The sequence below is a fragment of the Myodes glareolus genome, chromosome 9 (genome assembly GCF_982192425.1).
Source record: "Myodes glareolus chromosome 9, mMyoGla1.1, whole genome shotgun sequence".
Lineage (NCBI taxonomy): Eukaryota > Metazoa > Chordata > Mammalia > Rodentia > Cricetidae > Myodes > Myodes glareolus.
Genome location: NC_142034.1, coordinates 75783578 through 75800370, shown reverse-complemented (window position 1 = coordinate 75800370; position 16793 = coordinate 75783578). Strand labels below are relative to the sequence as shown.

Sequence of the window (16793 nt, the reverse complement as noted above, 5' to 3'; positions counted from 1 at the left end):
CCCAACGGCTTGTTATCCACTTCTGCTCCTCTTTACCCCCTTTCTAGTAAGATCTTACCTGTAGGTACTTGAGGGGTCGTAAACTTCAGAGTCACTCTGAATCTCTGAGAGCAGCATGGCTCCTTTTCTGTCCTGGTTTCCCACCCCCGGCATTGCAGTTTGAGGAGAAACTTTTCCTCCATCCTTTTTGAGAATACCAGTTTCTGATCTCACAGAGAAGTCAACTCCACTCTCTCTTAAACTGACTCCAAGATGTCATTAATTGAAACCTACTCTAGCCAAACACTCACCACCTCACCAGGAACAATCACCCTAACCACAAGGACACACACTAGGGGGACATAAGTCTGACTCAGGGCTCTCCCCTGCTCCAGTACTTTCCTTTGTGGTGTTGTGGTCTGGGGTTCTTCAGAGATTCGGTTTTAGTTCAAGTTTTTGTTTTATTAAATTAGAGGCCTTTTATTATATTTTTTAAAAAGGAAAGATGTACTGGCTGGATCCAAACCACAGACTTCTCTAGGTAAAACTCCTGATTATTGTTAGTCAAAGGATTATGAAGGAAAAAGTCAAGATGCTTTAATTTTGGGAAGCCAAATTAACTAATACCCTATCTGGGTATGAGAAAGGCTTCATTTTTATGAGAGATGTCCAGCAGGCCTCTCAGCCACCCAAGGAAGCGGCTCCTACAAAAGCAGACCTTAGCAGTTACCCTGTTTAATCTTGTGACCTTGTAGGAAAAATTGGATGTTGTGAAGAATTTTACAACAATTATCAATGTTGTTTTAAGAGTAGCCCAACGGTATAGGTATCATTCAAAGCAGGAGTAATTGCCTAAGGGCTTCTGGAAGCTGAATACAATGTTGTTTTTACAGCCACAGTAAATTATCCTCTAAACATAGTGTTCGGCATCACAGGGGAAATTTTCATGAGTGGCTAGGAGCTCACTTGCCGGGCAGCATTGTCTGATTGGTGAAGTCTGAGCCAGGGAGACTGTCTCATAGTAAGGAGAATGGTCCTGAGTGAGAGACAGTCAACAGGACAGCAGCACAGGGTGCGGGATTACAGCAAGAGTCTGCAAACGCTGAACCCCGGGATCCCTGGGTGTGAAAGTCAATAGATGCCATCATCTGAACAGAGGGTTTTGAGGTGGGGAAGTAAAATGGTCAGTGTCAGGGAGCACAGGATAACACTGGAGTCGGCTACCAAGGTCCCAAGCACTCAGGAAACCCTGGATTTGGACTAGGGCCACTTCAGCAGAGCTCCGCCTCCCTCTCAGAAGGAGGATGTGAAACCTGTTTTGCTGATTTGTGCAAATCAACCCCCCTTAGTTCAAAGAACAAAACCAAACCCTACCCTCACTGCAGCCCCTCCCTTTAGGGGCCAAGGAGGCAGGATTGGGATCTAGGAAATGCAGAGCAGAGAGCAGAGACTGTGAGGAGCAGGATCTGGAAGGAAATCTGGGCAGATCAGCCTTTGCTTCCCAGCTGTTCTGCTCTCCGAAAACACCAGAAACCCAGCGCTCTGCATTCGGTCTGGTTGCTGGACATCCTAGCTAAGAAGACTCCACAGAGAGCTACCCCAGCGACCTTGTTCCCAGGGAAGAGGGGACATCACAGGAGGGTCACCCACTTCATCACCGGGGAACAGGTATGTGAAGGAATCTAAGTGCAGCTTGACCAGAAATCCTCCTTACTTATGACATGGCAGGGGAATTCCTGGTACCAGGGCAGAGGAGCTTGTATTCCGGTTTATTTTCTTCAGGGATTTTTCACGGTTGGGCCCTTCTCTGTCTTCTGTACCACAGAGGACCCCAACCCACCAACGAGGCAGCAATAACCTTTTCTATCTCCTGCACATTCCTGGGTCTGTGGCTCTTCTGATGAGAGCTTCTGCCTGGAGAAGGGGGCAGCTGTGTGAGCAGATTCCTCAGAGTCACTGCTGTACTCTGTTTGGGGCGGGTTTTGTTCTTGGGGCTGCTTGTTGTTTTCATTGTTTTGGTTTCTGTCTAAAACTGGATCCCTCTGTGTGCCTCTGGCTGGTCTAGGACATGAAATCAGGCTGGGCTCAAACTCAAGATCTATCTACCTCTTCCTGCTAGTGCTGAGATTAAAGGCGTGTCCCACCACAGCCTCCTATACTGTCACTATTTTATTTACCCCATGGGGATAAAATCCTATGATCAGAATGCACACTGGTATTGCCTGGTGTACAGTGAATCTGTGAGAAGTCATGAGCTGGACCTGAGCCACCTGTAGAGTAGGAAGGTCTTTGGGTTTTGAAGAGGAAGCCTCTAAGTGGTCTTTTTCTCTGGATCAGATCAACTATTTTCCCTGTACTGAGGGAACTATTTCTATTGGCAGGGCAGAAACCCCTTCAATGATTACACTACAGAGGTTGGGCTTTTTCCAACCCTTCAGAGAGTGTGCCATGCTCAGTATGACCTGAGGATCATGCAGGCATATACTATTTTGCTGTAAAAAATCAGCACATTGATTTCTCTCTCAAACTTTCCATTTAGTGGTCAAATATTACCAAGATTTTTTTTTCGGATGTCAAAATTCTCTTTTTCTCATTTAATGTATTTTGTTTTTGAGAACTTCATGCATGAACACTGAACACTGCATCTAGCTCACTCAGGGTTTCCTCTCTCCTCAATCTGTCTCTTCCCATCTCTCAATTAATCATCTATTCTTTAATTGTTATCATAATATGTATATACATATGTAATGGCAGGAACTTTTTCAACATTCAAAATCTGTGATATTTCATATATAGAAAGACTAGGCTACTTTGTTTTTTTTGTCTCTGAGTCCTTTGATGGAAGCTCAGATTAGTTACATGAAACAAGAACTATTTAGAGCCTAGCATAGGAAATCTATTCATTAATAGCCTTCATTTTATATATATTTTTTTATTGGATAAGGTACAACACATTTGTTAAAGTTGACCAAAAGGGAAGATAATGTAATTTTTAAAATTCAGTGAACACCAACAGAGACTGCACAACTGAGTAGAAAATTCTTTCTTATACCATGGTGCTATGAGTGTGCATGCATTGGGTGCTGTGTCAAATGGATTCCCTGCTGTGGGTGTCAGTCGGAACCTGAAAAAATGCTGCTCCCAGATTCTGGATTTCTTCCACTTTGTATGCTGCCTCATTCCAGGTGTCCCTAAGTGGCACCGTCTCTCACTATTGAATCGCTCAAATGAACCCTCGATTGCCATCCACTCTTTCTCCTCTCTTCTGAATTTGAACTCCTTGTTCCAGCCACAGGTCGACTGGCAGTTCTCCAGAGGCACCACAGGGCGCCATCTTTGTCTCCCCGCACGTGCTTTCTTCACTCCTGCACTTTCCATTCACCCAGCCTGCTCCACACAGCATTCGACACCTTGCTTAGATGTCGCTTCCTTTTGAAAATCTTCCGTGGTCATGGGGTTCTATTCTGTGCTTCCCAGCAATCCCACTGATACCTGGTTCGGATAGTTGCGTGTGTGAGGCAGGCCAAGTGACAAATTCTGAGCATCAGAGCCTCTGTCTGAATGTTTTGAAGTCAGGGACAGATCATTCCTGAGAAATGGCAGCCATTTAGAAGTGAAGCTGGGGTGACAACTGCTAGGGGCTCACAAAGGTTGCTTGTGTTACTGTGGTTCTGGAACATAACTTGAGACCAAGAACAGTGATGGCCTCAACTTCTTCCCCGCCTTGGCATTGCTTTCTCTGTCTGAGATCTTTTGCAATTTCAAACGGAACTTTAAGAACTTTTCTGTTTTGGTGAATGATGACACACCATGTGATCCATAGCACGACCTCCTTAGTGCTGGTGGTGTAGGTCTGAATTTATCTTGACGAACTAAACGTGCTTCAAAGAGGAAAATGGTCAAGGGTAAAGGAGTCTCAGTCAAGACAAAATATACAATCAGGCTGGAAGTAAATGCAGTTGAGTCCTGAGCATTTGATTAAAAGGGGAAAGACCCCATTTATAATGTGGGTGGTTACAGGGACTCTGCTTTCCCGTTGGCATGCACCTTCTGAACTAATTCTTTGACCTTCCTGGTTCTTTCCTCCCTTAGTACCATCAACTGTTATCAGTCATGGGTCAGACCTCCTCTTCTACACCCCCTCAGAAGGAGGAGCCTGATTTGACCTCCAGCCTTGACACAAATCTTCACAATTTCAAGATGGAAACCAAAATCATGTCTCAGGAATTAATCACCTTGATTGGATCATACCTAGAGGACGGGAACCTGCGGGGAGCAGTTTCTGCTATCAGCGATGCTCTGAGTGACATTGAGAAAGCCCCACTGAGCATTGCAGTGATGGGGGAGACTGGGGCTGGAAAATCCAGTCTCATCAATGCTCTACAGGGAGTGGGGCCTGATGAAGAGGGTGCGGCTGCTTCCACCGGAGTGACATGTACCACCACTGAGAGAACAGCATACCCATACTCCAAGGTTCCCAGTGTGACGCTATGGGACCTGCCAGGCATCGGGTCCACTGCCTTCCAACCACATGATTATCTGAAGAAAATCAAGTTTGAGGAGTATGACTTCTTCATTATTGTCTCTTCTGGACGCTTTAAACACAATGACGCAGAACTTGCCAAAGTCATTGTGCAAGTGAAAAGACGTTTCTATTTTGTTCGAACCCACACAGATCATGATCTAATGGTTCAAAAACAGTGTAGTCCTCAGAGATTCAATAGAGAGAACACCTTAAAGCAGATTCGAAATTCCATCTCAAGTATACTTAAGGAAGTGACCCAGCAGGAGCCTCCAGTCTTCTTAGTCTCTAACTTTGATGTGTCTGACTTTGACTTCCCAAAGCTGGAGGACACCCTTCTGAGGGAGCTCCCAGCCCAGAAACGTCACATCTTCATGCTCACTTTGTCAGTTGTTACACAGTCTGCAGTAGACCAGAAGAGGGACACACTGAAGCAGGAGGTCTGGAAGGAATCTGTAATGCCAAGAGCATGGATCACCATATCATTTAAGGGCTTGACCAAAAATGACATAGCGATGTTGGAAGAGACTTTGAACCTCTACAGATCTTCCTTTGGCCTGGATGAGGCATCCCTGGAAAACATCGCTGAGGATTTGCACGTGGCCCTGGAGGAACTCAAGGAGAACATTAAGTCTCCACATTTGTTCTCAGACGAGGAGGGTAAATCCTTAACAGATAAACTTTCGGAGTACATTAGCCATTCTTACTTTTCAAAGACTTTGAACTTGCACAATTTCTCCATTGACACTGTGGCAAATGATGTTAAAATTCTTCTTAGCAAAGAAGAGCTTTTCACAGGGAAGGTAAGTTCTTTTCAACTCTAAAGCCTCTCTATATTGGGAGGCATCAGAGCAACAAAACAGTGTTTTCCACAGTTGTTCCAGGAAGAACCTTTCTACTGCACTTTGTTGACATGCTTCACGGTGACCCTGATGATATTGTCAAGTTCATTTTCTGCACCTGTTGAGATCTTATGGTCTCTCTGGTTGAGGCTGTTGCAGGATGCACTCGTAAGGTTTTTCCTACAAATTGTCCCATTACTGTAAAATTACTGTTTATTTGCTTTGTTTTAGACAAAATTTTATATTAGATGGAATCCTCATTGCCAGCTTGCTTTTGTTTCCTACGCTATGGGTCCCTTTGTCCTGATGTTCTGATGAAGTTTATCATATACATTTCCCTTTAGGAACTTCAAATTTCCCTTCCTATATCAAGCTCATTGGCCAATTGAGTTGGTTTTTGTATAGAGTGAAAGATACGGGTCAAGTTTTAGTCTTGCCTGATGTCCAGTTTGTCCAGTTCTGCTTGTCAAACACTGTGCCCTTTGTTTAGTTTAGGAAGCTTCACTGAGATGTTGATTGACTGTAGTTGCCCCCAGGTGGCTGTACATGTATGGAGACATTTCTGGGTCCTTTATTCTGGTCAGTTGATTAGTCTATGGACCTGTTTCCATTCTGTTGTTTTACTACTTAGTGTGGCTCTGAAATATTCCTGGAAGCAAATATTTTGATGCCTCCTCGCCCTGTTGTTTTGATCAATACTGTTTGGGCTATTTGTTGTCTTTTGTGTTTCCATGTATATTTTATGATTCCACAGTCTAGTTCTATTTTAAATGACACTGATGTTTTAGATGAGATTTAATTGGGTCTGTAGATTACTATGTATGGTATGAACACTTCGACAACATTTAACGTTTATAAGCTATGAAAATGGGACTATGAGCATCTTTTATAGCTTTGTTTGAGATTTTTTTCATGAGTGTTTTGCTATCGTTATTCAATGCATTCCACTCATTGATTAATTATTGAAATTTGATTGCTCCCTTCTTTTCCTTTCCTTTCCTTTCCTTTCCTTTCCTTTCCTTTCCTTTCCTTTCCTTTCCTTTCCTTTCCTTTCCTTTCCTTTCCTTTCCTTTCCTTTCCTTTCCTCTCTCCTTTTCTTCCTACCTGCTGTGTGTGTCTATCTCTGTCTATTATAAACGGTCTTTCAAGGTTTCTTTCAAAATTTCACATTTCTGACTTTCTAAGTAAAATTTTACATTTTAATTCATCAGTATTATGTTGGACCTTGATGAGGTTTTTTTTTTCTTGTTTCTTAGTATTGTTTTGGTTCATATACAACATAATGGGTTAAATCATGGCATTTCCATACAAGTGTGCCATTATAATTCTCTTTCATTCTGATATGTTCTTATTCATTCATATGTTCTTACCCATTACCCTCCTGCCCTCCACCATGCCCTTGTGATTGTCCGGCTAGCTCCCTTTTCCCCCCCAGAGTCCCTTCTTCTCCTTCTTATCATATAGACTCTATTACTCACCCTATGCATTTCCTCCTTTAACATTTCTTCTCCCTCTCATCTGACTGGATTTTTTGTCATTATTTTCAAAATATTTAAGAAGAACTTCATCCAATTCAATTTCTTCAGAATCTTTTATTAGAGAATTATGATCCTTTCTATGTATTACTGACTTTGCCATTTTTAATAACTCTTATGTTCTGTGTAACAGTTCTTGTTCTCAGAGGAAATCTCTACTACTTAATAGGTTATCTGTACTAAGCAACTTCTCCAGATAATGTGTCTTAGGAGGTCTGCTTGTTAGGTGATGTTGGGTTTATTTCCTGCTGACCATCACAGTGTAGGTGCTATGTCTTCATTCTGGTGGCATTTAGTGAGTTTTGTCTCAGTCCATTCCATGTCAGAATTGTAGAGAATCATTGTCTCAGCTGGTCACATAAGACTGTGGACTCTCATGCATTACAAGTAACTGTGACATAAATAGTACAGTGTAAGAAATGCATCATACATGAATTTATATTCATTTCTGTAGCCACAATGACCAGGAGTTCCTAAGCATTGTTCTTACTTGTCAATCAGTTGTGGGCAGAGTTCCAGCACTGGAGAGGCAGAGACAGGTAGACCCCTAGGACTCATACTACATACATGTGCACTTGCACACACGCATGCAGCTTCATACACAACAGTTCAAGTTATTCACCTGAGAGTTTTGATATTTTCATATATTACTCCGAAAGACTGTAGGATCTGTAATGATGTGTCCCCTTTCCCTTACTGTTACTGGTGACATGGCTTCCAACAAGGTGATTGGCAGAATCACAAACAGAATTTTGTATAACTGAAGCTTCTGTATTGAGTTATTGTACGCCAGAATATTAGAGCAATATGAAGCCAGTCTCTCAGGATTGCCTGCATTTATCTTCCGTTCCAACTGCAATTCCAAAGCCCTGTCTGTGTTTCTAACATCAAAAGAAAAAGGATACAAGTGTGTAGATCTGCACCTTTTCCCAAAGCTCTGGTATCTTTAGGATCAGAATTGATAAACGTGGATCTACACTCAAAGCTATCATGAAGTCTGGTTTTGCAGAATTCATGAATTAAAAAGAGTTTTAATATCCTTGTAAGATCATAATAAACTGTAAGTATGTGACAGAAACTGGATGTGACATATAGAGTCCAAAATATGAAATCTGTGGACATTTAAGGGAAGCATGTGTGGCTTCCTGACAGAAACCTGTCTGAGCTTACCCTGTCTATTCTGCCTTAAGTACTGAATCTTTGTTGGGGAAGGGGTTTGATGGGAATTCAGTTCTTCAGGTTTCTTAAGTTTAAGAAAATGAGGACACATTTTTGTAGTATCCTCTTTGATCTCTCTCTCTCTCTGTATGCAGTTTGGGATTTTGGTTTTGTTGGTTGTTTGACTGGTTAGTTGTTTAGAGACCAAACACTTGAAAACAGGGACACATGGGGAATTTGCTTACTGCTGAGGCTGTCCCCAAAGCCCTGTTGAAAATAAGGAATAACAGAGATATCTCCTTACTAATAATTTTAAAAAATATATCCATTTTAAGTTGTTAAACAAGCACATCCTTTGTGCTAAGTATAGCCCCCATTAATCCCTTTGTTCCTGAGACAGTTTCTCTTCCCCTTTCATACCATACATACGTATGTAACTATGTATCTATATAAAATCTAAGATTCATGAATAACAAAATATATTTCTCTTTCTGAGGCTGGTTTAACTGACTTAATACGATTATCTCCAGATACATCCACTTTCCTACAAATGCCATAATTTCCACCTTTTTTTTCCATTCAAAAGTTTACACTTCCTCCCCTCCTCTCTTTCCCCTCCCACTTCCTCCCTCCCCCTCCTTCCTCCTCCTCCCTCCTTAAAAGAAGGCAGGGAACCCTGTTTTGTGGATAGTCCAAGGACCTCCCCACTATATCCAGGCCTAGGAAGCTTTGCATCCAAATTGACTAGCGTCCCCAAAAGCCATACATGCAGTAGAAACAAGTCCCAGTGCTCATTCAGACCCGGTACAGCTGGATTTGGTGAGCTCCCATTAGAACAGGCACACTGTCTCAGTGGGTGGATCAACCGCTCATGGTCCTGACTTCCTTGCTCATGTTCTCCCTCCTTCTGCTCTTCAAGTAGACCTTGGGAGCTCAGTCCGTTGCTCTGATGAGTTCTCTGTCTATATCTTCATCCATCGCTGGACAAAGATTCTATGGTGATATTCAAGATAATCATCAGTGTGAGAGTGGGGCAAGACCAGTTCAGGCACCCTCTGCTCCGCTGCCCAAGGACCTAGCTGGGGACATCCCAGTGGACACCTAGGATCCCCTTTAGAGCCAAGTCTCTTGCCAACCCTAAAATGGCTCCCTTAATGTAGATATCTTCTTCCCTGCTCCTATATCTGCCCTTCCTCCATCTGGACCTTCCCACTCCCCCAAACTCTCTCCAGTCTTTCCTCTCTCCCTTCTCTCTCCCCCTCTCCCCTTCTCCCATCCCCACCTCTACTCCTACCCCCACCCCTATGCTTCCAACTTTTGCCTGGCAATCTTGTTTCCTTCCAATTTCCAGGAGGATCTGTATATGTTTTTCTTTGGGTTCATCTTGTTATTTGGCTTCTCTAGACTTACGAATTATAGGCTCAATGTACTTTGTTTATGGCTAGAGTCCACTAATGACTGAGTACATACCATATCCATCTTTTTAAGTCTGGGTTATCTCACTCAGGATAGTGTTTTTTATTTCCATCCATTTACATGCAAAGTTCAAGATATCAATGTTTTTTACCGCTGAGCAGTACTCAGCAGTATACATTATACTCTAATGTGTATATATATTCCACACTTGCTTTATCCATTCTTCCATTGAGGGGCATCTAGGTTGTTTCCAGGTTCTGGCTATTACAAATAATGCTGCTATGAACATAGTTGAACAAATGCTTTTGTAGTATGATTGAGCATTTCTTGGGTATATTCCCAAGAGTGGTATTGCTGGAACCTGAGGTAGGCTGATTCCCAGTTTCCTGAGAAACTGCCACACTGATTTCCAAAGTGGTTGCACAAGTTTACATTCCCACCAGCAATGAATGAGTGTTTGCGTTACTCCACATCCTCTCTAGCATAGGCTATCTTTGGTGTTTTTGATTTTAGCCATTCTGACAGGTGTAAGATCGTATCTCAAAGTTGTTTTGATTTGCATTTCCCTGATTGCTAAGGAGGTTGAACAAGACCTTAAGTGTCTTTTGGGCATTTGAACTGCGTCTGATGAGAATTCTCTTTTCAGTTCAGTACCCCATTTTTTAATTGAGTTAATTAGAATAGTCCAGCTTCTTGAGTTCTTTATATATTTTGGAGATTGGACCTTTGTCTGATGCGGGGTTGGTGAAGATCTTCTCCCATTCAGTAGGTTGCTTTTTTGTCTTAATTACAGTGTTCTGTGCTTTACAGAAGCTTCTCAGTTTCAGGAGGTCCCATTTATTCACTGTTGCTCTTGTTGTCTGTGCTATTGGGGTTATATGTAGGAAGTGGTCTCCTTTGCTCATGTGTTGCAATCTACTTCCCACTTTCTCTTCTATCAGGTTCAGTATGGTTGGATTTATATTGAGGTCTTTGATCCATTTGGACTTGAGTTTTGTGCATGGTGATAGATATGGATCTATTTTCATTCTTATACAGGTTGACATCCAGTTATGCCAGCACCATTTGTTGAAGATGCTTTCTTTCTTCCATTGTATACTTTTAGCTCTTTTGTCGAAAATCAGGTGTTCATAGGTTTGTGGGTGAATGTCCGGATATTCGATTTGATTCCATTGGTCAACGACTATGTTTTTATGCCAATACCAAGCTGTTTTCATTACTGTAGCTCTGTAATAGAGTTTGAATTCAGGGACGGTAATGTCTCCAGAAGTTCCTTTATTGTGTAGGATTGTTTTGGCTATCCTGGGGTTTTTTATTTTTCCATATAAAGTTGATTATTGTTCTCTCATGGTCTGTGAAGAATTTTGTTGGGATTTTGATAGGGATTGCATTGAATTTATAGATTGCCTTTGGCAGAACTGCTATTTTTACTATGTTTATCTTACCCATCCAAGAGCATGGGAGATCCTTCCATTTTCTGGTGTCCTCTTCAATTTTTTCTTCAAAGCCTTAAAGTTCTTGTCAAATAGATCTTTCACTTCCTTGGTTAGTGTAGCCCCAAGATACTTTATGCTATTTGTGGCTATTGTAAAAGGTGAAGTTTCTCCGATTTCCCTCTCTGCTTCTCTATCTTTTGTATATAGAAGGGCTACTGATTTTTTTGAGTTGATCTTGTATCCTGCCACATCACTGAAGGTATTTATCAGCTGTAGGAGTTCTTTGGAAGAGTTTTTGGGGTCACTGATGTACACAATCATATCATCTGCAAATGAAAGTTTGACTTTTTCCTGTCTGATTCAAATCCCCTTGATCTACTTACGTTGTCTTATCGCTATATCTAGAACTTCAAGCACTATATTGAAGAGATATGGTGAGAGTGGACAGACTTGTCTTGTTCCTGCTTCTAGTGGAATGGCTTTGAGTTTCACTCCATTTAATTTGATATTAACTGTTGGTGTGCTGTATATTGCTTTTATTATATTTAGATATGATCCTTGTATCCCTAACCTCTCCAAGACCTTTATCATAAAGGGGTGTTGAATTTTGTCAAATGCTTTTTCAGCATCTAATGAAATAATCATATGTTTTTTCTTTGAGTTTATTTATATGATATATTACCTTGATAGATTTTTGTATGTTGAACCAGCTCTATATCTCTGGGATGAAGCCTACTTGATCATAATGGATTATTTTTTTGATGTGTTCTTGGATTCGGTTTGCCAATATTTTATTGAGAATTTTCATTGATGTTCATGAGTGAGACTGGTCTGTAATTCTCTATCTTTGTTGAGTTTTTGTGTGGGTTTGTTATCAGGGTAACTGTAGCTTCATAAAAAGAGTTTGGCAATGACTCTTCTGTTTCTTTTATATGAAACATCTTGAGGAGTATATGTATCAGCTCTCGGAATTTCTGGTAAAACTTTGCATTAAAACCATCTTGTCCTGGGCTTTTTTTGGTTGTGAGGCTTTTTACGACAGCTTCTATTTCCTCACGACTTATAGGTCTATTTAAATTGTTCACCTGGTCTTAATTTAATTGTAGTATATGGTATTTATCTAAAAACAAGTCCACTTCTTTTACATTTTCCAACGTTGTGGCATATAGGCCTTTGTAGTAAGACCTAATGATTTTCAGAATTTTCTCAGTGTCTGTTGTTATGTTCCCCTTTTCATTTCTGATCTTGTTAATTTGCACGTTCTTTCTCTGCATTTTGATTAGTTTGGATAAAGGTTTGTCAATCTTGTTGACTTTCTCAAAGAAGCAGCTCTTTGTTTCATTGATTCTTTGGATTGTTTTCTGTGTTTCTATTTTGTTGATTTCAGCCCTCAGCTTGATTATTTCCAGTCTTCTACTCCTCCTGGGTGAGTCTGCTTCTTTTTTTTTTCTAGAGCTATTGGGTGTGCTGTTAAGTCTCTAATGTGAGTTTTTTTTCTCCACTCATTGCTACGAACTTTCCTCTTAGCACTGCTTTCATAGTGTCCCATAGGTTTGGGTATGTTGTGTCTTTATTCATTGAATTCAAGGAAGACTTTAATTTCTTTTTTTAATTCTTCCCTGACCCAGGGATGGTTCAGTAGTTGACTGTTCAGTTTCCATGAAGTTTGTAGGCTTTCTGGGGGTAGAATTGTTGTTAAATTCTAACTTTATTCCATGGTAATCTGATAAGACACAGGTGGTTATTAAAACTTTTTAGTATCTGTGGAAGTTTGCTTTGTTACCAAGTATGTGATCAATTTTCGAAAATGTTCCATGAGATAATGAGAAGAAGGTATATTCTTTCCTATTTGGGTGGAATGTTTTATAGATGTCTGTTAAGTCCATTTGATTCATTACCTCCATTAGTTCTCTTATTTCTTTGTTAGATTTCTGTCTGGTTGACTTGTCCATTGGTGAGAAAGGTGTGTTGAAGTCTCCTACTATTAGTGTGTGTGGTTTGATGACTGTCTTGAGTTCTAGTAATGTTTCTTTTACATATATGGTGCTTTTATATTAGGGGCATAGATATTCAGGATTGAGACTTCATCCTGATGAATTGTTCCTTTTATGAGTATAAAGTGTCCATCTCCATCTCTTCTGATTGATTTTAGTTTGAAGTCAATTTTGTTAGATATTAGAATAGCCACACCCACTTGTTTCTTAGGTCCATTTGATTGAAAAACCTTTTCGCAGCCCTTTACTCTGAGTAAATGTCTGTCTTTTTGGTGGAGGTGTTTCGTGTAAGCATCAGAATGTTGGGTCCTGCTTTTGCATCCATTCTCTTAACCTGTGCCTTTTATAGGTGAATTGAGACCATTGATATTAAGTGAGATTAATGACCAGTGATTGTTAACTCTGGTTATTTAGTTCTTTATTTTGGTGGTAAAGTTTGTGTGTTTCCCTTCTTTGGGTTGTGCTTGCGGAGGGTTATCAGATGTCTAAGTTATTGTGGGTGTTTTTGGGTTCCTTGGGTTGTGATTTTCCTCCTATTACTTTCCGTAAGGCTGGGTTTGTGGCTACGTATTGTTTAAATTTTTTTTTTTTATCTTGGAATACCTTGTTTTCTCCATTGATGGTGAAAGAAAGCTTGGCTGGGTATAGTAGTCTGGGCTTTCATCCATGGTCTCTTAGTTTCTGCAGCACATCTATCCAAAACCTTCTGACTTTCATGGTTTCCATAGAGAAGTCAGGTGTAATTCTGATAGATTTACCTTTATATATTACTTGACCTTTTTCCTTTGCCGCTCTTAATATTCTTTCTTTATTCTGTATGTTTTCTGTTTTGATTATTATATGACGAGGGGATTTTTTTTGATCCAGTCTTTTTGGTGTTCTGTTATGCTTCTTGTACCTTCATAGGAATATACTTCTTTAGGTTGGGAAAGTTTTCTTCCATAATTTTGTTGAGTATATTTTCTGGGCCTTTGAGCGATAATTCTTCTGCTTCTTCCACCCATATTATTCTTAGGTTTGGTCTTTTCATGGTGTCCCAGATTTCCTGGATGTTTTGTGTCAAGAATTTGTTGGATATACCTTTTCTCTTTGATCAATGAATTTATTTCCTGTACAGTACCTTCAGCACCTGAGATTCTTTCTTCTATCTCTTGTATTCTGTTGGTTATACTTGTCTCTGTAGTCCCTGTTTGTTTACCCAAATTTTCCATATCCAGCCATCCGTCGGTTTGGTTTCTTCATTACCTCCATTTCATTTTTCAAGTCTTGAACTGTTTCCATTACCTGTTTGATTGCTTTTTCTTGGTTTCCTAGGGTATCTTTGAGGGATTTATTCATTTCTTCAACCTTTTTGTTATTCTTCTCATCCATTTCTTTAAGGGAGTTTTTCACATCCTGTTTAAGGGACTCTACCACTTTCATAATGTTATGTTTAAAGTCTATTTCTTCTACTTCTTCTGTATTAGAGTGTTCAAGTTTTACTGTTGTGTGTTCACTGGATTCTGGTGTTATCATGTTGTTTTTCAGATTGTTAGAGGAATTCTTGCATTGGCGCCTGCCTGTCTCTTCCTTCAAATGCAGCCAGGAGAGTCTTGGTGTCTAGGTCCAATCTATGCTGTGACTGACTCTCTGGGTGGATCTCCTCAGTGCAGGAGCAGAAACTGTTTCTGGGTCAAGGACCTCGCAGACAATAGGGCAGGCTTGGGGGAGGCAGGGTCATGTGGAACAAAGAAGCCCCTGCAGCATGAGTTGGAGGGGCCCTGTGCTCCTTTCTCGGACCATCTGTCCCAGGGTGGGACACACTCACCAGTCTGAATTGATCTCCTCAGCACAGGAACAGGGACTCCTGGTAGTCCAAGAACCCCACAGACCAAGCAATTTCCACCTTTTTTACGGCTACAACAAAGTCCATTACACCTGGGTAGTGATGTGTCCACCTCCCTGTGGGACACGTAATGAATCTTGCCCACTCCCCACCTCATGTCCCTTCTCCCTTCATTCACACTCCTCCCAAGAGAAGCCGGGAGAGCTGTGCTAAGGTAGCAGAGGACATGAGGTCTAAGAGCAATGCTTGTGAGCTCACAAGAGGCAGGGAACCTTTCCAGGAGAGATGCTGCTTGAGGATTTGATAGGCTGCTGATCTCTGACCATTGGGTTTTTACATTGTACGGATGGTAACTTTAAAAAGAGTACGCAGAATTTGAAGGTAATTGTAGATAAGATATAAACACACGGGAAGGTAATTGTATAGAATAAGTGGACCTTAAATCAGATAGCAAGGAAAGAGGGAATCCATAGAAGTAGAGCATGAGAAAGAGGGCATTTGACACGCCGGCCAGAAATCGAGCCAGCAGCCAGGGACGGAAAGAAAGGGGTGTCTGCCTCTAAAGGGCACAGAGGATGAAGTCCTGCTTTACTGAAGCAGCAAAGCCCTAGGCCCTGCTCTGCTGCACTCATAATTGCAATGTCTCTCTTCTCTCCTCTCTTCAGCATCTTCTCCTGGGCACAGCTGCATGCAAGCCTTCCAGACCCTCTCCTTCAACAGCTCAGCTTTTGGCATCCAGCTTTGAAAATTTTTTTAAGAACTTCAAGAAGGAAAGCAAAATCCTCTCTGAGGAAACCATCACCTTGATTGAATCCCACCTGGAGAATAAGAACCTTTCAGGAGCGGTTTCTGCAATCAGCAATGCTCTGAGAAACATCGACAGAGCCCCACTGAACATTGCAGTGACAGGAGAAACAGGGGCAGGCAAATCCAGCTTTATCAATGCCCTGAGGGGAGTGTGGGATGAAGAGGAAGGTGCAGCTCCCACTGGGGTGGTAGAGACAACCATGGAGAGAACTCCATACCCACACCCAAAACTTCCTATGGTGACAATATGGGACCTGCCTGGCATTGGGTCCACATCGTTCCCTCCCCAAAACTACCTAACGGAAATGAAGTTTGGTGAGTATGACTTCTTCGTCATTATCTCGGCTACACGCTTCAAAGACACTGATGCCCATCTGGCCAAAGCCATCGCCAAGATGAATACAAAGTTCTACTTTGTCCGAACCAAGATAGATCAAGATGTAAGTAATGAACAGAGGAGTAAACCTAAGATTTTCAATAGAGACAGCGTCTTAAAGAAAATCCGAGGTGACTGTTCAAGGCATCTCCAGGAGACTCTCTCCAGTGAGTCCCCAGTTTTCTTGGTCTCTAACTTTGATGTGTCCGACTTTGACTTCCCAGAGCTGGAGACCACCCTACTGAGCGAGCTCCCAGCCCACAAGCGCCATATCTTCATGCTGTCCTTGCACAGTGTTACTGAGACTGCCATTGACCGGAAGAGGGATTTCCTGAAACAGAAGATCTGGCTGGAGGCCTTGAAGGCTGGAGCTTGGGCCACCATTCCATTTGGGGGCTTGGTCCTAGATAAGATCCAGAAGGTAGAGGAGACCTTGGACCTCTACAGGTCCTACTTTGGGCTGGATGATGCCTCACTGGAAAATATTGCCAAGGATTTTCACGTGTCTGTCAATGAAATCAAGGCACACCTTAAGTCTCTCCGTTTGCTAACAAGGACCAACGACATGTCCTTAGAAGAAAAACTATGGAAATACATTGAATATGTTTCCTCTGTTACTGGGGGACCACTTGCCACAGGCATTTACTTTAGAAAGACTTTCTATTTGAAAAATCTCTTCATTGATACCGTGGCAAGTGACGCCAAGACTCTTCTCAATAAGGAGGAGTTTTTATCAGAGAAGCTGACTGACCCCCCAGAATACTGGGAAGCAGCGATGGAGCTATGAGGCACTTACCTGCGGGCTGGCTTTGGTCACTGACTTATGAGCTACTTTGAAGCAGCAAACATTTTCTATGAAAAACCAGAGGGTTCTCCTCTTTCAGAGACTGTGGCAAGCTGAAG

At 41.6% G+C, this 16793-nt stretch overlaps 1 protein-coding gene across 1 annotated transcript; it reads left to right on the top strand.

Annotated features, from left to right (window-relative positions):
* The first annotated feature begins 1274 nt into the window (after nt 1–1274).
* LOC148120993 (uncharacterized) lies at nt 1275–16787 on the top strand. Its single transcript, XM_087910685.1, has 3 exons — nt 1275–1647; nt 4072–5304; nt 15373–16787. The coding sequence occupies exons 2-3, from the start codon at nt 4093–4095 to the stop codon at nt 16675–16677; spliced, it is 2517 nt and encodes an 838-aa protein (XP_087766811.1). The 5' UTR covers nt 1275–1647; nt 4072–4092; the 3' UTR covers nt 16678–16787.
* Nucleotides 16788–16793: the final 6 nt, after the last annotated feature.

Coding starts and splice junctions, on each gene's coding strand:
- LOC148120993 (XM_087910685.1), top strand. CDS start 4,093: ATGGGTCAGACCTCCTCTTCTACACCCCCTCAGAAGGAGGAGCCTGAT. Junction 5,305..15,372: donor AAGAGCTTTTCACAGGGAAG/GTAAGTTCTTTT, acceptor TCCTCTCTTCAG/CATCTTCTCCTGGGCACAGC.